General features: G+C 41.3%; 1 protein-coding gene across 3 annotated transcripts in view; it reads left to right on the plus strand.

The window, feature by feature from the left end:
- The window catches only part of MYOM2 (myomesin 2), a 94,910-nt gene that overhangs the window by 21,537 nt on the left and 50,938 nt on the right, over positions 1-22,435 (plus strand). For all 3 annotated transcript variants that reach the window (XM_001505740.4, XM_029051371.1, XM_029051372.1), the window contains exons 7-13: positions 5,766-5,854; positions 5,931-5,981; positions 8,344-8,508; positions 13,658-13,819; positions 15,111-15,252; positions 18,531-18,730; positions 19,476-19,529. In XM_001505740.4, coding sequence (XP_001505790.3) covers positions 5,766-5,854; positions 5,931-5,981; positions 8,344-8,508; positions 13,658-13,819; positions 15,111-15,252; positions 18,531-18,730; positions 19,476-19,529 — 863 coding nt within the window. The remainder of the gene's footprint in view (positions 1-5,765; positions 5,855-5,930; positions 5,982-8,343; positions 8,509-13,657; positions 13,820-15,110; positions 15,253-18,530; positions 18,731-19,475; positions 19,530-22,435) is intronic.

Below are 22,435 nucleotides of genomic sequence, written 5' to 3' on the forward strand. Positions count from 1 at the left end.
GCCAAAAACATAGGTTCTTAACAAATACCATAAAAAAGGAAAATCCAGAGCTGGGACTAGTCGTTTTCCGAGTCCCAATTCCATACATTTTCTACTAGGTTATCTCGTCCTCACCTACCTCATTTCTTCCTCCAGCTTAAGGTCATCTGGGCCCAGGGTGGCTGTAACCAAAATCCCAACCTTTAATTCATTTTTCTAACAGTGCCTGTCAAGAAGTAAGCGCTTAACAAATACCTTTATTATTATTATTATTGGTATTATTAATAATAATGTAAATTTCACCCAAAATGAAATTAAATCTGTTTCTATAGGACAGTGAGCACATTAAACTCATTGTGGGCAGGGGATATTGTTATACTGCACTCTCCCAAACAGTACAGTGCTCTGCGCACAGTAAGCGCTCAATAAATATGATCGACTGACTGACAATCTGAGAGGGTGTTTTTTTTATTTTACTTTGGACATTGCTTGTGGGCAATTATTTTCTAGAAATAGCACTTGATTTTATTTAATTAACTAGTTAAGTGTTATTTAACTCACACTTTACTTTCTAGAACAATAACTTCTGTCTAGTGAAAACTTTCATCCAAATGCCACATTCTGCCTCATTGAGAGGAGTTCTGTTGAAACCTCACGACTACAGAGGAAGCTTTTGGAAATTTTTTGCTTCAGTTACACAGTTACTTTCCCTTAAATAATACAGTTGGCCAAGTCATTGTCTATGGTTGGGAAATCTAAATCTTATTTAGATCTGAACTATATATGCTGTACCATTTTTTTTATTGAACTGGTAGGCCAAACAATATTTGATAGGGTCCAAAAATGCTTGGGCACATGACACAGAACCTCCCTTCCCTCTCCTTACCCCCCCCCCCCCCGCAGATGATGTAAGTATTGTTTTATATAAAATGAATTTAGAGAGTCTCTGCTTCTAAGTACTAGTAGAAAACTTAAATGACCTCTCCGGGCTAGTTTTTCCTTATCCGTCTTATGGCTGAAGAGAGGAATAAAGATCGGAAGGATTTTTGTATTTGAAATGCTACTGTTTTTTGAGAAATTGAAGCGTGGGGGCAATCTCCTGATGGAGGGCGCCTCAGCTGTTCATAGCCAACTGCTGAGCTACGTGCCATATGATCCCCGGCCATTTGAAGTGGCTTGGATCATCTTGGCTCTCAACTGGGAACTTCTCCGTTGCAGAGTAGTGAACTTTCCCTTCGGATGCAAGTGTGACATTTGTTCCTATGAATATCAGCGGGTTCCCATGGCAAAATTCTTGAGGTGCCAAGGAGGAAACATAACCCTGTTATTTTAAAATTGCCATTGACATACTTTCCTTGGCTCATTATTTGTCTCTTAGGACCACTAACATTGTTTCCTTCTGAGGAGAATTTTATTGCCTTTGCTCAAGATTCTGTAACATCTTTTTAAGTTAAATTATATGGTGTTTTGCATTCCCGCAAGATAGATTTTATATAAATGGCTTAATGGTGAATCCTCAACCGAATGCACGCACATTACACCTTCATATTCTGAATTTAGTTGTAATTAAGGAAACCTTCAACAGGAGAGGGGAACTGTCTCAGATTAACAAAAATATTTATTCTCTGAAAGAATTCCTCTTTGATGTTCTAATAATTCAACAGCCATGCTTTTGGAGACTCCAGTGACATCTTTTCCCAATTTAAGTTCCCAATTTAAGTAAAGGACTCATTTTCAGGGTGTCCAGGAAGCATTTTGAAATTATGTGTGGGCCTCTAATAATTGGTGTTATAAAAAAGAATGGAAATTGCAAACCTCAAAATAAACATTGTCTCAGTCTTAACCTGAAATATCATTAGATGATCAGTTGCCACTTACCTGTTGAGAGAACTCAAACAAAACTTGTGATAATAATAATGATAATAGTAATAATAATTGTGATGTTAAGACTTACTCTGTGCCAAGCACTGTACTAAGTGCTGGAGTCACCTAGGGCTCACAGTTTAAGTAGGAAGGGGAATAGGTTTTGAATTCCCATTTTGCAACTGAGGCACAGAGAAGTTAAGTGACTTGCCCAAGGTCACACAGCAGACAAATGGTAGACCTGGATTTAGAGCCCAAGTCCTCTGAATCCCAGGCCCACTAGGCCACGCTGCTTCCCTAGTGTCCCTGGGGTCTCAATTTTCTTCACTGTAAAATGGGGATAATACCTAGTTTCTCCTTCTTAGACAGTGAGTCCCTTGTGGGAAAGAAACTATGTTTGATCTGATTATCTTGGATTATTTTGCAGCTATTCCAGCATTTAACACAGCGCTTGGCACATAATAGACATTTAATGAATATCAACAGCATCGTCCCAATGCTGGAGATACATCTGGCAATAGGCAATAAACGTTGACTAGGTCTAGTCAAACTAATCTTAAACTCATCGATTTTTCTAAAGAAGTTGAGGAGGTTGTACTTTTAGATGTTAGATTGTGAGCAGGAAATGTGGGCAGGAAATGTGTCCCTAACCCTGGTGTATTGTACTCTGCCAAGTGCATAGTAGAGTGCTCTGCATGCAGTAAGCACTCAATAATACGATTGATTGATTGATTTTACATTTTTAGAAGTGTGGAAGAGTAAGCAGTGAAACAGAAAATTATTACTCTGGAATTAGAGAGACATTTTTAGCTTATTGATGTAGTAGCCATTGGAAGACTTGTAGCTGCTGCCCAGTATAAACCATAGGGCACCTTTACATTTATAGCAGAGCAGCAGAGAAACGAGTCCATCAACTGAAATGTCATTAGCAAAATCTGCAGAGAATGGTGGTAGTGTTTTATTACAAGTGAAACTGCAGGGTTTTGTAAGTGGATCGCACAACAATTATCATCGCATTTTGACAAGGGTTCTAATCCCGGCTCTGGCAGATGTGTGCTGTGTGACCTTGGACCAGTCACTTCACTTCTCCGGACCTCAGTTAAATAATCTGTAAAATGGGGATTAATAAGAATAATGATGATAATAATAATGGTATTTGTTAAGTTCTTACTATGTGCCAAGCACTATTCTAAGCACTGGGGTAGATACAAGGTCATCAGGTTGTTCCATGTGGAGCTCACAGATTAAGACCGAGAGTCCTATGTGGGATGGGAACTGTGTTCAGCCCGATCATCAAATATCTACCCCAGTGCTTAGTACAGGGCCTGGCACATAGTAAGTGATTAACAGATATCACTATTATTATTATTATTATTATTATTATTATTGTTTATCCCCTGGGGCAGTAGCCAGTACTTCAAACAGAATTGGCCATCTGCCATTCAACTCTCAGCCTGAGCTGGAGCGGAGGCTTTCTGGCCTACTTGGGATTTGCACTTCATGGGGAGACTAAGGTGTTCTTTGCAGAGGACAAGGTTTCCTGAAACATTATCTCTCCGAGCTCTTGGACTAAGGGCTAACATGATTTTGCGTAGGGGAAAACTGGAAAGGAAATGGAACATGTGTTCTTTGGCTGCATCGTATAATTAATAATAGCTAACAACCAATGCATACTGGATTTTAATGTGATTTTAAATACAAGTCCAGTTAATTCTAACTGTTTATATCAGAATTAACTTCGCAACTTGTGAGAGCTTATTTGGGCTTGCTTATCATTACTTATGCTCTTAAAGAAAGGGTCAAACATTTTCCTTCTTTTGCTCTTCTGGCTTCTTTCTTTTTCTCTTTAATAAATCAATCAGTGGTATGTTATAGCAGGTTATTCTGAGTTTCTCACATTAAAAAAATCAGACTTTTAATGTAATTTTAAATGCTTACTATCTGCTAGGGATAAATAAAATAATCTGGTTGGATAACCAACTCCAGACCCCTTCCCCCGCCCCCCTGCAAGGAGACTCTGACAGGTTTAACAAACTCTATTATTCATAGAGAAAAATTGAATTTCAGTGCAACAAGCATTTCTGGTTTATAATTCAACAAGGGGATTCTGGGGAAAATTCCCTTTCTTTATTCCTTAAGAAACAGTCCTTACAGCAACTATAGTCAAAGGTTTATCCATGTCTAAATTCACAGCTGGATCCTAACGGGCCATATCAAATAAATAGCTGGTGTTCCTCTTTACATAGCTGATGGTGTTCTTCAGTGACTCAATCTTTAATCAATCAATCAATCTACTTCTCCAGCTCTGTTCTCTTTCCTCTTGGCAGTCTCACATTTCCTCTTGCCCTCAATATCTCTCTCCCTGGATGTCCTCCCTTCACTTCCAGCTTAACATGTCCAAAACAGAGCTCCTTATCTTCCCACCCAAAACCTGTCCACCCCCTGGCTCTCCCATCACTGTAGATAGCTCCACCATCCTTCCTGTCTCACAAGCCTGTAATCCTGGTGTTATCCTTGACTCGTCTCATTCAACTCACATATGCAGTCCATCACTAAATCCCGTCAGTCCCACCTTCACAAAATTGCTAAAATCCACCAATTTCTCTCCATCCAAACTGCTACCATGTAAATAATTCATCCTATCCTGCCTGGATGACTTCATCAGTCTCTTTGCTGCCCTCCCAGCTTCCTGTCTCTCCCCACTCCAGTCCATACTTCACTTTGCTGCCCAGCTCAGTGTTCTACAAAAATGTTCAGGATATGTCACCTTGCTCCTCAAAAATCTCCAGTGGTTGCCCAGCCATCTCCACATCAAACAAAAATTCCTCACCATGGGCTTTAAAACATTCCATCATCCTGCCCCCCTCCTACCTCACCGCTCTATTCTCCTTCTCCAACCCAGTCCGTACACTTTGCTCCTCTAGTGCTAACCTTCTCACTGGGCCTCAATCTTGCCTTTCTCATCGCCGACCTCTCGCCCACGACCTGCTTCTGGCCCGGAACTCCCTCCTTCCTCAAATCCAATTGACAGTGACTCTCCCCCAACTTCAAAGCCTTATCGAAGGCCCATCTCTCTGAGAAGCCTTCCTTGACTAAGCCCCCCTTCCCTTTTCTCGCACTCCCTTCTGCCGTCACCCTGACTTGCCCTTTTGGTTCTTCCCCCCTCCCAGCACCACACCACTTCTGTACATGTCTGTCATTTATGAATTTATATTACTGTCTGTCTCATCTGACCACCCCCTAGACTGATAGGGTATGTGTCTCTTTATTGTTGTATTGTACTTTTCCAAGTGCTTAGTACAGTGTTGTGAACACAGTAAGCACTCAGTTCATTCTTTCAAACGTATTTATTGAGCACTTTCTGTGCAGAACACTGTACTTAGCGTTTGGAAAGTACAACACAGCAATAAAGCAATTTGTATATATTATTTATTTTGTATATATTATTTATTACCCTATTTATTTTGTTAATGAAGTGTATATCTCCTTGATTCTATTTATCCTGATGATGCTGTCTTGTTTTGTTTAGTTCTGTTTTGCTTTGCTGTCTGTCTCCCTTAGACTGTGAGCCTGTCATGGGGCAGGGATTGTCTTTATCTGTTGCCGAATTGTATATTCCAAGCACTTAGTACAGTGCTCTGCACATAGTAAGCGCTCAGTAAATACTATTGAATGAATGAATGAATAAAGACAGACAGTCCCTGCCCCCAATGAGCTCACAGTCCAGAGAGGGGGGAAACAGACATCAGTACAAGAAAACAGGCATCCATCTAAAGAAATACAATGGAATGAATGAATCGAATGACTTTAATGAACACAGCCATCTAGGTCATACTGTTTGCTATCTAGTAATTGTAAATAAAAGCCGTAGGTTATCGGAGTCCTGTAAATTGTATTAACTGCTTTATTTTGCCTTTTTAAAGAGCCGATTTCGATGATACTGCTACTTATTCGGCAGTGGCAACAAATGTCCATGGCCAGGTATCTACCAATGCTGCCGTGATTGTGAGGAGTAAGTATAAAGTCAAAACCTAAAACACATTGATTCCTTTTATTCGTTTTATGATTTACATTGAATTGTTTTTTAGGGTTCAGAGGAGAAGAAGAACCGTATCATTCTGTGTCGCTCCCAATTGGATGTAAGTGTGGACTTTCCTTCTGCTAGATTATGTTGATGGTGTGCATATATACTTTATGCTTCTCAGAAATCTCATTCTTTGATTTCAGCTGGAAGGCATTTGGGGAAGTTATTCTTGGCTGATGATGGTTTGGGAATACCTTTCTCAGGGCATACTTTTTTTTGGAGAAGCAGTGTGGCTTAATGGGTAGAATGTAGACCTGGGAGTCAGAAGGTCATGGGTTCTAATCCCTGCTGTACCACTTGTCTGTTGTGTGACCTTGGGTAAGTCACTTCACTTCTCTGGGCCATAGTTACCTCATCCGGAAAATGGGGACTAAGAGTGTGAGCCCTATGTGGAACGGGGACTGTGTCCCACCTCACTAACTTGAATATACCCCAGTGCTTATAACAGTGCCTGGCACATAGTAAGTGTTTAACAAGTACCATTATTATTATAATTAGTTCTGCCTAAGGCAAAGAGGGAGGGAGGAGAGAAAGATCTGCTCTGTTCCCAAGTTGATTTTTGGTACAGAAGAACTTGTAGCATATTAGCCCAGCACTTAGTACAATCCATTGCCCCCAGGAGGTACTCTAATAATAATAATAATATTTGTTAAACATTTACTACATGCCAAGCACTTGTACTTGGTGCAGGGGTAAATAGAAGATAATCAATTCCCACATGGGGCTCAGAGTCTAAGTAGGAGGAAAAACAGGGGCTGAACCCCCATTTTGCAGATGATGGAACTGAGGCACAGAAAAGTTAAGTCACCTGCCCAAAGTCACCCAGCAGACAGGTATTGGATCTGGGATTCCAACCCAGGACCTCTGACTCACAGGCCTGTGCCCTGTCCACTAGACAATGCTATTTCTCTGCTGTATTATTATCACATCAGTCAATTCAGAAGTCCTAAGGTAGGAGAAGGAATGGGGAGGGAGAGAGGGGGTGATATCCCAGGTTAGCCTAAATTCCTTAAGAAGGCCAGGGTATATGGCATATGCTAGAGCACAGGCTTGGGTGTCAAAAGGTCATGGGTTCTAATCCCGGCTCCTCCACCTGTCTGCTGGGTGACCTTGGGCAAGTCACTTACTTCACTGGGCCTTAGTTACCTCATCTATAAAATGGGGATTGAGACTATGAGCCCAATGTGCTACAGGAACTGTGTCCAGCCCAATTTGCTTGTATCCACCCTAGCACTTAGTACAGTGCCTGGAACATAATAAGTACTTACCAAATACCACAATTATTATTATTAATATTGAGTAACCAACTTTGAAGCCCTTTTTGATAGATGTAGGCCCAGTTTAGGGAACCCCTCATTACTTCCCTCTAGGGAGTTATTAATTAGAGCAGGTCCCCAGGGTTGTGTGATAATGATATTCATAATAATAATAATAATAATGGTACTTGTTAAGCATTTACTATGTGCCCAGCACTGTTCTAATTCCTGAGATAGTTACAAGATAATCAGGTTGGACATAATCCTTGTCTCACATGGGCTCACAGTCTTAATCCCCATTTCACAGTGAGGTAGCTGAAGCACAGAAAAGTTAAGTGACTAGCCCAAGGTCAAACAACAGACAAGTGGCAGAGCTGGGATAAGAACCGAAGTTCTTGTTTTTATTTTAAGTGTTTTTTCAAAGAATAATTTTAGAATTCATTTTAATGTAAAGTAGGTTTTTCAAGTTTTTTGGTAAAGTTTTTGATTTCAAGTGCTGTAAATTAAAATGTAAGTTGCATTGAAAAAGCAGCAGCAAAAATTTATTGGATTTTCTGCTGTAATTATCTGTATAACCTAAACCTAAATATAACATAAACCTAAACTTTTTATCTAAGTTTTTCAATTTTGCATCTTTGCTTTACTTTTACGCTGCTGATTTTTTTGTTGTTGTTGACCTTGTAAGATTTGTTTTTATCAAAGCAATTATGTGGTGACTTGCCCCCCATCATGAATTATTTTAGATTTATATAGGTTTTCTGATTACTCTGTGCTCTATCCACTGGGCCATGCTGCTTCCCCAGCATGCAGCAGCAGTAAATGATCAATAAGAAAAAAAAAATTGGCCAGCTTCAAACTAGATAGGCAGCATGTGGAAAGAGCCCAGAACCAGCAGGAGAACGCGGTTCTAGTCTTGGCTCTGCCGCTTGTCCGCTGTGCGACCTTCGGCAAATCGCTCGCTGTATCTGTGCCTCAGTTACCTCCATAGTACAATGAAGGTTAAAAACCTCTCCTTCCTCCCTGAAAACCTGTGAGCCCCATGTGAGACTGACACTGTGTCTGATGTAATTACACTATATCTACTCCAAATGCTTGGCAGAGAATAAGTGCTTACTTTCCAGAACTCTAATCTTATCATTGCACTTAACCTTTTTTATGCAGTGCCCCTGTCCTCAGTGATTCCCTACACTCACTTTGATGTTCAGTTTTTGGAGAAATTCGGTGTCACCTTTAAGACGGAAGGAGAAACGGTTACTCTCAAGTGTTCTCTGCTGGTCACTCCGGAGCTGAAAAGACTCCAGCCTCGTGTGGAGTGGTACAGAGATAGTAAGTACGCTTGAAAAATCACAGTCGGTCCAGGATCCTTTCGAACTGGAAAGAAGTAAATACTGTTACTTTCATTAAGTTCTTAATGGTTATTTTGTACGATCGGATCGTACCTATTTGAAATGGGAGGCTTTCAGAAGGCGCCTTTGGGTCTGTGGCTTTTTCCCAACCTGGATTTTAACGCGACATTAGCTTAAGGCTGAGAGACTAAATACAACTCAGTAGCTAGGTAACTAACCTTGAGATCCATCCAAGGAATTATTCAGAGGTTAGTTGGAAAGAATCTGAATTCAGGGGGATAACAGAGAGAGGGAGAGAGAGGGACGGAGGGAGAGAGAAAGAGACCTGCTTATTCATTCAATCGTATTTATCATGTGCTTACCGTGTGCAAAGTGCTTGGGAGAGTACAACAACAAACAGACACATTCCCTGCCCACAGCGAGCTCACAGCTTAGAGGATGAGCTTAAGACCTTAGGATTTATACTGCCATTTAACAACAGCAGCCAACTGATGACAAATCTAAGTAAGAGATGGATCTATTACATTTTCCTTGGAAGCTTGAAAGAGGTTATATTCTAGGGCTCAGACTTTCAGGATTAGGAGAAGGCGTGAAATGTGTGGAAGTAAAACATTTTCTTGATCATTATTTACTACTTATGTCACAGTTAGATCCTGAACACTGTGCCTTAAGGCCGAGGAGTGCCTGTATTTAAATTACTCAAGATCAACTCTAAAAGATCAGAATAGTCGACCTCGTGTGTCTCGTGATGTTTCCTTGATTTTAATTGTTGCTTAGTCTAGCCACCCACTGAGGGACAGTGATGGTGTCTAATTCCCACCTGTATATTCCCTCCTATTGCTTAGTACAGTGTTCTGGACACAGAGCTTAATAAATTCTATTACTACTATTATTATTTAAGAAAACAAACGGACTGGTAACAAGGGCTTTGGAAGAAATTGAAGGAAGAAAAAAAAAATCCTCAAAACATCTTCCCAGAGTCTTTATCAAACATTTTGAAGTGTCTGCTGGATGGAATACAATGTATTTCTTTTATAAGAATTGATCAATTTGAACAGAATATATTTTCAGAAAAATGTGGTGAGGCCTAGGTCACATTTCCAGTTGTATATCTGTGTAATTTTTAATGTGAACTTTAGTCAAAAAAGCCAGGCCTTATCACCAGTCATCATAACATTTTTGGGATTGGATGATTTAAGTGAAAAGTAACTAATAAGATTATCAATGGATATTAAAATGCAAGAAGATATGTTTGCTATTTAAAATTTTGTAGCCAGTAAGCTCTAGAGTATATATGTCAACTATAAAATCCACTGAAATTTATGGGTGAAATAGCTGTATCAACAAGAATTTAGTTTTACTGACACAATTCAATGGCGTAATGCTGTAAAACTATCATGCCGAAGTAATCACTGAAGAAAAAATGATTGGATATTTATAATAACTTTAATTCACTTTTAAATAGAATTTCAACTGGATGCAGAATTTGGAATAATGAAGCGATTATAGTCTCCAGATACATGCCCTAATCACCCTTTTGGCTTCCTCACAAATTCAGAGTCAAGAATGGACAGTAAATTTAGCACAGGGGATAAGGGTGGCACCTTCTAATAATAAGCAAATAAAATAACTTTATCTTTGGCTGTTCTAAAAAACTTTGACAACCTGGATTAGAAATGTAGAAATTCTGGTAAACCACCTTGTGCAGCAGTCATCAGAAAAACAATTTCCAATTTTTGAAGATGATGCATGGTGGCTGGTTTTCTCTATCATTGTAGCAAACTCAATTTTCCTGGCTCAACCAGTGGTTCTAGAGCAGTAGAAAAATTCCTCATGCAGCTCAGGTTGGGGTTCATCGACCTGGGTGCTGCTCGAACTCTGGACATAGTGGCAGACCAGATTCAAGTAACACCCCTCTCCTCGCAATAGTCAAAATGGTGGATGGGGTCAGAGACCCCACAGCTCCTTTCCCCTTGCAAGGCCTGCTCAGGGCCACCCCCAGGACAAGGGCTGGAAGTCTCTCTTTTCGGAAATAATTAATAAATAATAACAGATAATTAATCCATCCATAATATTTATTGGGTGCGGAGTGCCCAACTAAATCCTTAGAATAGTACCATGTGTGTAGAAAGGATCCCTGTCCTCAAGGAGCCTGAAGTCCAGGGACCATGTATTGTATTCTCTCAAGCGCTTATTACAGTGTTCAGCACAAAGTGCTCAATAAATACGATGGACTGACCGACCGTAAGCTTGCTGTGGGCAGGGAAGGTGTCCGCCAGCTGTTGTTTCATACTCTTCCAAGTGCTGAGTATGGTACTCTGCACCGAGTAACCACTCAGTATTTATCATTGATTGATTCATTAATTGGAGGAAACATTTCAGTAAATTACAGATAATACAGGTGAACTATATCTGCATAATTAACAGTATCCAGTGTTCACTCTCACACAAACACAAACAAGTATTGAATTATTTACTATGTTGAGTCTGTCTCCCCAGGTATATTGCTAGCTCCTTGAGGGCAATAATTGTATCACATTTATTTATTTTATTTTATTATGATGTGTATAGCTCTATAATTCTATTTATTTATATTGATCCTATTGATGCCTGCCTACTTGTTTTGTTTTGTTGTCTGTCTCCCCGCTTCTAGGCTGAGCCCATTGTTGGGTAGTGATTGTCTCTGTTTCTAAACTGTACTTTCCAAGTGCTCAGTACAGTGCTCTGCTCACAGTAAGCACTCAGTAAATACAATTGAATGAATGAATGAACTGTACTCTCCAACTGCTCAAGACAGTGCCCTTCACAGAATGTGTTCAATAAATATAAATCATTGATTAGATGCTCAAGTTCTGACATCCACTGAAACCTGCTGTCTCCACTAACATTATTCATTCATTCATTCATTCAGTTGTATTTATTGAGCCCTTAATGTGTGTGGAGTACTGTATACTTGGGAGAGTGCAATGTAAAAATAAACAGACACATTCCCTGCTCACAACTAGTTCACAATAGCTCCATCCATGCAAACTAAATCATTGTAAATATTTGGATCTTTGCTATTAGAGCAACTTACAATTATAAATTGTAAGCATTAAGGTGGTTCAAACCTTCTTGAACTGACAATTTGACTGAGTCTATTCCCTGGTTATATGTTTACGGAAGGTCTTTCTTCTTTGCATGGGTAGGAGCCATTAAGCTTGTTGTGGGCAAGGAATATGTCATATTGTTATATTGTACTCTCCCAAGCATCTAGTACAGTGTTGTGCACACAGTAAGCACTCAGTAAATACTGTTGACTGATTCACCGACTGATCCCTTAAGTCTAGCCTGCGTAAACTAACCATGAAAGGAAGCCATTTGAGTCCACAAGTCTGAGATCTAAAATTCCAGGCCAAAGTTCTGTATCATAATCATAAATTCCCAGTTCCCTTCGGAGTTCTTTCTTGATCCTAGTTTGGAAGTTCAGTTTACCTTGTGATACTACAGCAAGGCAATCAATCAATCAGTGGTATTTACTGAGTGTCTACTCTGTGCAGAGCACCTGAGAGCTCATTATGAGCAGGGAAGAAGTTTGCTCATTCTGTTCTATTGGACTCTTCCAAGTGTTCTCTGCACATAGTAAGTACTCAATAAATACCATTGAGTGATTGATTCACAGTTTGTTGGACTTCAGATTAGGTTTCCGGTCTCCATGCCACAGTAAATCTGCCAATAAGGAATTTATCTCAAAAGGTTAAACATCAAAAGTAATTCAGTTAATTATGGAAAGAGATAGTGAGTTATGGGCAGGGATTGTCTCTCTTTGTTGCTGAATTGTACTTTCCAAGCACTCAGTACAGTGGTCTGCACACAGTAAGTACTCAATAAATATGAATGAATGAATGAATGAATGAATGAATGAATGGGTTCTCCATTGACTAGTATACAATATTCAACTCATTTTTTTCATTACCCTAGTTTTGTTAGTCAATCAATTTACTGTGTATTAATCATGAGTCACCAGCTCCTCAACTGTGATAAATTTCAAGTTAATATCACTCACTACTTAGGGGATTGAAAAACCAAGCATAAGGAAAGTGACATTGAGGTATTTTCTGTAGAACAAAGGAAGAGGGAACTTGAAGTTTTGGATGATAAACTGATATATTCATTAAAAATTGGTAAACTAGATAAAACTGCTTGCTGTAGTTACTCTTAAACTGTCATCAACAACATACCTAACTACAAGGAAGAATATGATATATGTCTCCATTTACACAGTATTTATTAAATTCATGATCATCTTATAAGTGTGATTTCTTAACATAAATAAGAATTTTTAATTCACCATATGCTAAAGAGCAGGAAACAGTATAACTGCAAACAGACCACTTTACTGCTCCTTGTTTTCACCTCTCATCATCTACTTTTCACTTAGACCCTCCCTTCTACCTGAAACTTTCTCCCCGTTCACATCCAGCAGATCACAGCCCTCCCCATCTCAAGGCATTATTGAAATCTCTTAATAATAATAATAATAATAATTATGGTATTGGTTAAGTGCTTACTGTGTGCCAGACACTGTTCTAAGTGCTGGGATGGATACAAGCTATTTGGGTTGGACACGGTCCCTGTCCCACGTGGGGCTCACTGTCTCGATCTTCATTTTACAGATGAGGCACAGAGAAATTAAGTGATTTGCCCAGGGATATGCAGCAGACAAGTGGCAGAACTGGGAGTAGAACCCATGACCTTCTGACTCTCAGGCCTGTGCTCTACCACCTCCAGAAAGCTTTCCCAGATTATTCTCTCATTTTTCCACCCTGCATAACCTCCTTTACTGCCACTTAAGCACTTCTGTCACTGAAGCATTTGGGTATTCAACACCTCTCCACACCCCCTCTCATAGAGCATTTATGTACATATTTTTATTCTGTGTACTTTCCTACCTGTAATTCAGTAATTCATTTTACTATCACCCCTGTTAAGTGGTAAGCTCCTTGAGGGCAGGGAACATGTCTAATGACTCCATTTTACTCTCCCAAGTACTTGGTTTAGTACCCAACATACTGGAGAAGCTCAATAAGTACTATTGATTGATTGATTGATGTCCTGCAGTTAGTGAAAAATCCTGGATTCCCTTTCAGATGTGCTGCTCAAAGAATCAAAGTGGACAAAGATGTTCTACGGAGAAGGACAAGCTTCCTTGTCATTCAGCCACCTGAATAAAGATGATGAAGGGCTCTACACCTTGAGATTGGTGACGAGAGGAGGTGTTAATGATCACAGCGCTTTCATGTTCGTGAGAGGTATTGTGGTTTTGAAGGGAAAATGATGTTGCAGTCACAACAGCAGTAGTCTTTAGGACACAGAACACGCAGTTTAAAGTCAATGCAGAAAAACAGAAGTCACTAGCATTTATTCTTTTATTCATTCAGTCATATTTATTGAGCGCTTACTGTGTGCAGAGCACTGTACTAAGCACTTGCACTGTCCTAGCAAAGAGCCAGATGCAATTTCATCACTATTTTTATCTCTAAGGAACTTGGTTTGTGGAAAAGTAATATATGCATCTGTGTACTGCAAAGCTGGTCATTCAACTTGGGAAAGGAAGTTTTGGAAACATTCAATTGTATAGGATATTTGTGGAGCAGATGTGGATGTTTACAATGTGCCAAACACTGTTATAAGCACTGGGGTAGATACACATTAATCAGATTGGACACAGTTCCTGTCCCACGGTGGAGGTCACGGTCCAGCAAAGATGGAGTATGATTTCATCCCCATTACCCAGATGGGGTAACTAAGGTATGGAGAAATTAAGTGACGTGCCCAAGGTCATACAACAGACCTATGTCCTTGTGACATGTAAGCTTGAGTAACATGTGAGGTAGGATTAGAACCCAGGTCCTTTTACTCCCAAGCGCAAGCTCTTTCCACCAGACTGTGCTATTTCCCTATTAAGCTAATAGTGGTAATAATTAAGAATTGTGGTATTTGTTAAGAACTTACTATATTCCAGGTGCGGTACTAAGCGGTGGGGCGGATACAAGCAAATCGGGTTGGACGCATTCCCCGTCCCATATGGGGCTCGCAGTCTCAATCCCCATTTTACAGATGAGTTATCTGAGGCCCAGAGGAGTGAAGTGACTTGCCGAAGGTCACACAGCGGACAAGTGGCCAGATCCAGGATTAGAACCCATGACCCACTGACTCCCAGATCTGAGCTTTATCCACTACTCCATGCTGCTCCTTTGTTGCCAGACACCGGGCTAAGCACTGGGGTAGATATGAGAAGAGAATGCTTTACTCCCTGGTTTTATGCCTTTAGGAGAAGGAAAGACGGAGAGAAGAAAACCTGATGTTGGAAGTTAAATGGCTCTATTTAGTCTGCTTTTGTTGCTTATGGTGATTATTTGAGATTTAGGATCCAGGATAGACCATTCGTTCACAATCACTGTCACTCTTGGGTACCTGAAGTACATCACACTCAGTTATTAAAGCAGCTGCAAGCTTCATAATTGTTCCTCAGACTTTCAGGGTCTCCTCTCACCAACACCCTCCTAATGTTCCTCCTCTTTTTCCAACTATTTGTTCTAGATGCGGAAGCCTTAGTTACAGGTGCCCCCGGGGCACCTATGGACGTGGAGTGCCACGATGCCAACCGAGATTACGTCATCCTTACCTGGAAGCCACCGAATACAGCAAGTGAAAGTCCAGTCATCGGCTATTTTGTGGATAGGTGAGTGCGTGTTCTTCATAATCAGGAATGTACACTGGCATTTGAAATTTTAGAGGTTAAAGTAACACAGAAATGACACTAAAAGTACAGTGTAGCTTGAATAAGGTGGGTATCAGAAAGCCAGAAATACTTCTCCTTTTTTTTGCCACCTGTTGATGCTGCTAAGGCCGTGCTTGAACTTGCTATAGAAAGACCTCAGAGAAGTAATTTTGCTCTTCGTTTGCACTTCCTCTATGAATGGGACTCTCTGTTTCTCTACAGAGCAGTATTTACTACTATTCTCCTCTCCTGTTAAAGGAAAATAATTCTTCCATAAATAAAGAATCTGGCACTGTCTAGTTATCCAGCATCTGAGAGTTTTGTGAGTGTAGAAGCCTAAAAAATAACTCTCTTATACCAGGTGTGAGAAGGTAACACAGTCCCTGTTCACATTAGGCTGGTTGTCATTCCCTTTGCTCAAGTGGGCCCTCTGGTAGATCAAAGGATCCTAGACTCTTGGTCCCACAGGGCCCGCAGAGAGCCTTTAAACCACCTTTCCCTCTCCAGAGAGCTGAGTGACTAAGCCATCAAAGACAGCATGCCGAATATATCATTCTTTAAGATCTCCAGAAATGGACACTCCACACCGTGGCTCGGCAGCCAGCTCCGTGCTTTGATCATTCTGACAAACTGGTGTCTTTCGTTTGGTTCAGCCAGAATCTCTCGGCTTAATCGAGGTTCATTATTCTTTTGTTTAGGTGTTTGTAGATATAATTTCAGGTAGTGTAGGTGGTTATAAAGCCACGTTTCATCCGGCTTTCCATTAGGCTAAACACACTGAATTCCCTTAACATTTTCTCTTTTTCTCATAGATCCTATTTTCCATCATTCTCTAGGCTAAGGGAGTAGCATCTTTAAATTCTCTTTATACGAGCATATTTTTCCAAATGCAACCCTCAGAAGATTAAGTGTAGCTACACTGCCACTTGTCTTCTGGGTGACCTTGGGCAAGTCACTGCATTTCTCTGGGCCTCGGTTACTTTAGCTGAAAAATGGGGATTAAGACTGTGAACCCCCCTATGGGACACAGACTGTGCCCAATATGATTGGCTCATATCTACCCCAGCACTTAGTACAGCACCTGGCACATAGTAAGCGCTTGACAAATACCATAAAAAGAAAAATGATCATCAATATCACAACTGCTTTCTTTGCTCCGGTCTTTGCTGCTATAAGTGAGGTGGCTGATGAGATTTGATGGGGAAGCAGCGTGGCTCAGTGGAAAGAGCCTGGGCTTCGGAGTCAGAGGTCATGGGTTCGACTCCCAGCTCTGCCACTTGTCAGCTGTGTGACTGTGGGCAAGTCACTTAACTTCTCTGTGCCTCAGTTCCCTCATCTGTAAAATAGGGATTAACTGTGAGCCTCACATGGGACAACCTGATTACCCTGTATCTACCCCAGCGCTTAGAACAGTGCTCTGCACATAATAAGCACTTAACAAATACCAACATTATTACATTATTATTTATGGTCAATTATAGAGCAACCAAAACCAGAGCAACTAGAGTAACCAAGAGAAGCAGTGTGGTCTAGTGGATAGAAAACGGGCCTGGAAGTCAGAGGGTGTGGGTTCCAATCCCCCACTCTACCACCTGTCTGCTGTGTGACCTGCAGAAAGTCACTTCACTTCTCTGTGCCTCAGTTGCCTCACTTGTAAAATGGGGATGAAGACTGTGAGTACTATGTGGGATAGGCACTGTGTCCAAACTGATTATTTGGATCTACCCCGGTGTTTAGTACAGTGTCTGGCACATAGTAAGCACTTGACAAATTGGAATAGCTAGTCTGGAGTTTGGTCTTGGGGGTCCTCACCTCCATTCCTGCTGGGGATTGAAGACTTTTTGGGGTAAGGAGAAGAATGAGCTTATAAGTCCTATTTTGCTTTCCTCGATCCACCGTGATCAGACTACTTCTAATCTAAATGGACTTTTCTTCCTTTCACCAAACTGACATATGGGTATTGTGGCTCTTTGAAAGACACTTCTGGAAAATGAATTAGTCTGTACATTGTTCAGTATGGCAGATAGAATTTTTTTTGAAATGAGTTCATTGTGGTCTCTGCAAATGCTTTGCTCTGTTACTGGGAAAATCATTGATTTCCTGCATTTCATTTGCTCAGTTTGTAAAATGTGGACTTTGATCTTTCCCAACCCTCGGGGCTCTGCTTGGAACTTAATTAATATTTGCAAAAGGACTGGGAATGTTCAGATGAGAGGTATGATAGAATGGAAAATTTTAACATTATTCAAAGGTTGCTGCTGAATTCTAAAGGCATTTGATACTAGGGGTTCAAAGGGAATGGTTTTCTTTCATTTCTTGTGGTATGACAGGAAGAAACCTCAGAAATTAGAAATATGTTGGGTCATGTCAAGTGGTGTAATTGGGAAATGAAGAGTGGAAGCTTTGGTACTTAGATAATGTCCTTATTAAAGATGATTTTTGTGTACTTATGCTTGAAGGTAGGTTTCATCCTCTAGGTTGGATTGTACCATTTCCAAGGGGAAAAGAAAAGTACACTCTATTTTTGGTTTCTTTATGTAGCTGTCTGTGTATATATGTATTAACACCAAAGTCATCGATCAATCTATCAGTGGTATTTATTAAGTGCTTACTATGTTCAGAGCACTTTGCTAAACACTTGGGAGAGGACAGTACAACAGAATTAGCATAGTCTCATAATGAGCATACAGTCTCCATACTGAAGTCTGTTTAAACTTAGTTTAGATCGTATTGATCTGATACACTTCTCCATGTTAAAATCAGAAGCAGCCTGGCCTAGTGGATAGAGCCGGCCCTGGAGTCATAAGGACTTGGGTTCTAATCCTGGCTACGTGTCTGCTGTGTCATCTTGGGCAAGTCACTTCCCTTCTCCTTGCCTCAGTTTCCTCACCTACTAAATGGGGATTAAGATTGCGAGTCCCACGTGGGATTGTATCTACCCCAGGGCTTAGAAGAGACCATGGCACATAGTAAACACATACCAAATGCCATTCAAAAAACTGGTACTTACTGAGTGCTTTCGGTGCGCAGAGAACTGTACTAAGCACTTGGGAGAGTACAATACAACAGAGTTGCTAAACTCTCTGCCTCCATGGCTCTTGCAATTTAGAGGGAGAAAGAGACATTATTAATACAAATGAGTAAATTATGGTTTTCTACATCATTAAAAGCAGTTCACATTCCTGTAGGTGCTTATTATATACAGGGATTTTGAAACTTTTACCATTTTGCCTTGGCAGGTGTGAAGTGGGAACTGACAATTGGATTCAGTGCAATGACGCACCGGTAAAAATCTGTAAATATCCTGTCACCGGCCTTTTTGAGGGAAGGTCTTACATGTTCCGTGTTAGAGCTGTCAACAATGCTGGGATCAGCAGACCTTCTAGAGTCTCTGATGCCGTTGCAGCCCTTGACCCCGTTGACCTCAAGAGGATGCAGAGTAAGTTATCTGAATAGTGAAGAAATGCGCATTTTTGCTTTAAGTCTGGAAATGTTCTGTTGTGTTCTGGTCTCTGAGACGTGTCTCCATGTCCTGACATTCCCTGATGGTTTCTCTTGCAAGTCTCGAGAACATCTTCAATTGCCTAGCATCACCGCATAACTCATTGCTGGCTAATCACCTCTGTCTCCATCCCAGCCACGGGAGGAGTGGACATTTTCAGGCGAGGGGGCCAAACTGAATTTTTCTCACTGAGAGGCAGAGCGGCTCATCTTTTTACTCCTAGAGGGATTAGGTTAGAATTGAGTCAGAATTCGTCTCTCGAAAAATTCTCTGGCCATTTTCAGTGTAATTTCAGGTGACTTAAAGACCATCATTCCAAAGAAAACAGTGATTAGAAATTGTGGATTTCTGAATATTAATATCAAATCTGTGCTGATTCCTTAGGAGCAATGAACACCTGATCATTTTCTCTATTTGCCCAGAGTTGGTTATGGTACTTTCTGGCAAGCTTCCCAGGATTTTATGGGCATAGATTGGTTAGCATCGGAGAAATGCTTAGCGTTATCCGAAGCAGCTCCTAGCGGGTCAGCAAATGGATTACGCCTTTTTAGTTTATAAAACTATCAGAATGAAATGGTGATTCAGACGACAGATAAGAAGTAACACCAGTTAGGGTTTTGCTTCTGAGCTTTTTGGTTCTCAAAAATTCAGAATAAACATCTTTTTATTTTTCTGTTTGCAGCCATTCATTTGGAGGGAGACAGAGAAATTGTAATCTATCAGGATGACCTTGAAGGTATGCAACTTCATGATTTCACTTCAGCTGTTTACGTCCCAGGAATTTTAGATTATAATTAGAGCCATGAGTGATTGAAAAAATATTTACCTCATGAACGAGCTTTTAGATAAATATATAACAGTGGCTCTGAGGGTTTGTAATGAGGTAGAACATACTAGTAAGTGATCGAGCTGGGCTTAGAACCCAGGTCACTCTGATTCCCAGGCGCCCTCTCTATCCACTAGTCTATACAGCTTCTTCACGTGTGACATACTCTGCTCCAGAGCTACAATGAAATGCAAGAAAATGCATCTTTTCTTATATTGTTGTGATGCACTGTTCTAGTCTGGAGATTAATTTTCTGAATGCCATCATATTGTAAGACAAGCAGAGACCCCCCCGCCCTCAAACCTGCCCCCCTGCTTTGGATAGGTGAGAACGAAGTAAACAAGTGCTTTTTGGAGGAAGAGATTGAGAGGGGGAGACAGAGACGGTGCTTAGAGCAGTGCTCGACACAAGTACCACAATTATTAGCATTATTATTCTAACAAATACATGACCTAGTGGGTAGAGCACGGTCCTAGGAATCAGAAGGTCTTAGGTTCTAATCGGAGCCCCTCCACTCATCTGTTGGGTGACCTTGGGCAAGTCACTTCACTTCTCTGGGCCTCTGTTCCCTCATCTGTAAAATGGGCATTAAGACTGTGATCCTTATGTGGGGCAGGGACTGTGGCCTACCCAATTATCTTGTATGTATCTGGCATAATAAGTATGTAACAAATACTATTATTATTATCATCATTATTATATTATTGTTATTATTATTACTATTATTGTAAGAGAAGCAACATGGTGTAGTGGATAGAGCCCGGGCCTGGGAGTCAGGAGGTCATGGGTTCTCATCCTGGCTCTGCCACTTGTCTGCTGTGTGACCTTGGGGAAGTCACTTCCCTTCTCTGGGTTTCAGTTTCCTTATCTGTAAAATGGGGATTGAAACTGTGAGCCCCATATGGGACAGGGACCGTGTCCAACCCTATTTGCTTGTATCTACTCCAGAGCTTAGAACAGTGTTTGGCACATAGTAAGCACTTAACAAAAACCATAATTACTATTATTAACAAATACTATTAAAAAAAAATGAAGCAGTCACTCCTCTCCACCCACATGCTCTGACAGCCTTTCACTCCTCTCTATACCAGATCTTGTTGCCCATGGACACTTCATTCTCCAAGTAGTAGCATCCCCACACCCCACCCAGCCCTCAGACACCCCATCACCAAGACAGAGATGGTGGTGATGGTATTTGGTAAGCGCTTACTATGTGCCAAGCAGTGTTCTAAGCGCTGGAGTGAATACAAGGTAATCAGGTTGTCCCACGTGGGGTGCACAGTCTTAGTCCCCATTTTGCAGGTGAGGGAACTGAGGCACAGAGAAGTTAAGTGACTTGCTCAAAGGCACACAGCTGACGAGTGACACAGCCGGGATTAGAACCCGTGACCTCTTACTCCTCAGCCCGGGCTCTTTCCAATGAGCCACGCGGCTTCCAGATGGATGATCTTGGTGCCAAGTGAACTACTGAGGCCGCAGTTGACAGGAGAAGGTTGGATAAAATAAGAGTCACTGCAGCTGCCATCGTCATCCCTGCCATGGTTACTGCTGCTGCTGGCTAGGCTAACTGGCTGAAATTCCTGGGGGCGGAATCTGGGAGAGACAACAGGAGATGGGAAACCTTTCACTCAGCAGCTGGGGTGTGGGCCGCTGTAGTTCCTCTAATACTCTCCCAAGTGCCGCGTACTGTCCTCTGCACGTGAAGCAGGGTGGCCCGGTGGACGGAGAACTGGCCTGAGAATCACAAGGACCTGGGTTCTAAACCCAGCTCTGCCGTGTTGGTTGCTGTGAGACCTTGGGCAAGTCACATCACTTCCTCTGTGTTACCTCAGCTGGAAAATGAGGATTATAATAGTCATCATAATAATGATGGTATTTGTTAAGCACTTATTATGTGTCAAGCACTGTTCTAACTGCTGGGATAAATACAAGGTAATCAGGTCATCCCACATGGGGCTCACAGTCTTAATTCCCATTTTACAGGTGAGGTAACCGAAGCACAGAGAAGTGAAGTGATTTGCCCAAAGTCACACAGCTGACAAGTGGCGGAGCCGCGATTAGAACCCGCAACCTCTGACTCACAAGCCCGGGCTCTTTCCACTGAGCCACGCTGCTGTCAGCCCCATGAAGGACAGGAACAGTGTCCAACCTGATTGACTTGTATCAACCCAGTGCTTAGTACAGGGTCTGGCACATAGTGAGTGCTTAAAAAATACCATAATTACTATTATTATTAGTAAGCGCTCAATAAATACAGTTGGTGGATTGATTGTTTTCAACCTGCTACTGCTACCACTCATTCAGTCACTCATTTACCGCTATTTATTGAACAGTTACTATGTGTAAAGCACTGTACTGAGCACTTGGGAGAGTACAATATAACAATAAACAGACATATTTCCTGCTCACAACGAACTTACAGTCTACCGCTGAACTTACAGTCTACCGCTGACACCTGTGTATCTCCCCCTCTAGACTGTAAGCTCATTGTTTGCTGGGAATGTGTCAGTTTTATTATTATGTCCTACTCTACCAGACAGCGCACTGCTCTGCATACAGTAAGCGCTCAATAAATTCAATTTACTGACTGACCGCCGGACTCCAAGGTGGACCCCCTGCCACAGCCGCCTCAGCTCCTGTTCTGACCGAGAGGGTTTTCTTGCCTCCGTTTTCTCGAGACCCTGTAAGCCCATTGTAGGCGGGGACCATATTTACCAACTCTGTTGGACTGTACTTTCCCAAGCGCTTAGTACAGTCCTCTGCTCACAGTAAATACACAATAAATAGCGTTGATGATGACGGTGATGACTAAGACC

The sequence above is a fragment of the Ornithorhynchus anatinus genome, chromosome X1 (genome assembly GCF_004115215.2).
Source record: "Ornithorhynchus anatinus isolate Pmale09 chromosome X1, mOrnAna1.pri.v4, whole genome shotgun sequence".
Taxonomy (NCBI): Eukaryota; Metazoa; Chordata; class Mammalia; order Monotremata; family Ornithorhynchidae; genus Ornithorhynchus; species Ornithorhynchus anatinus.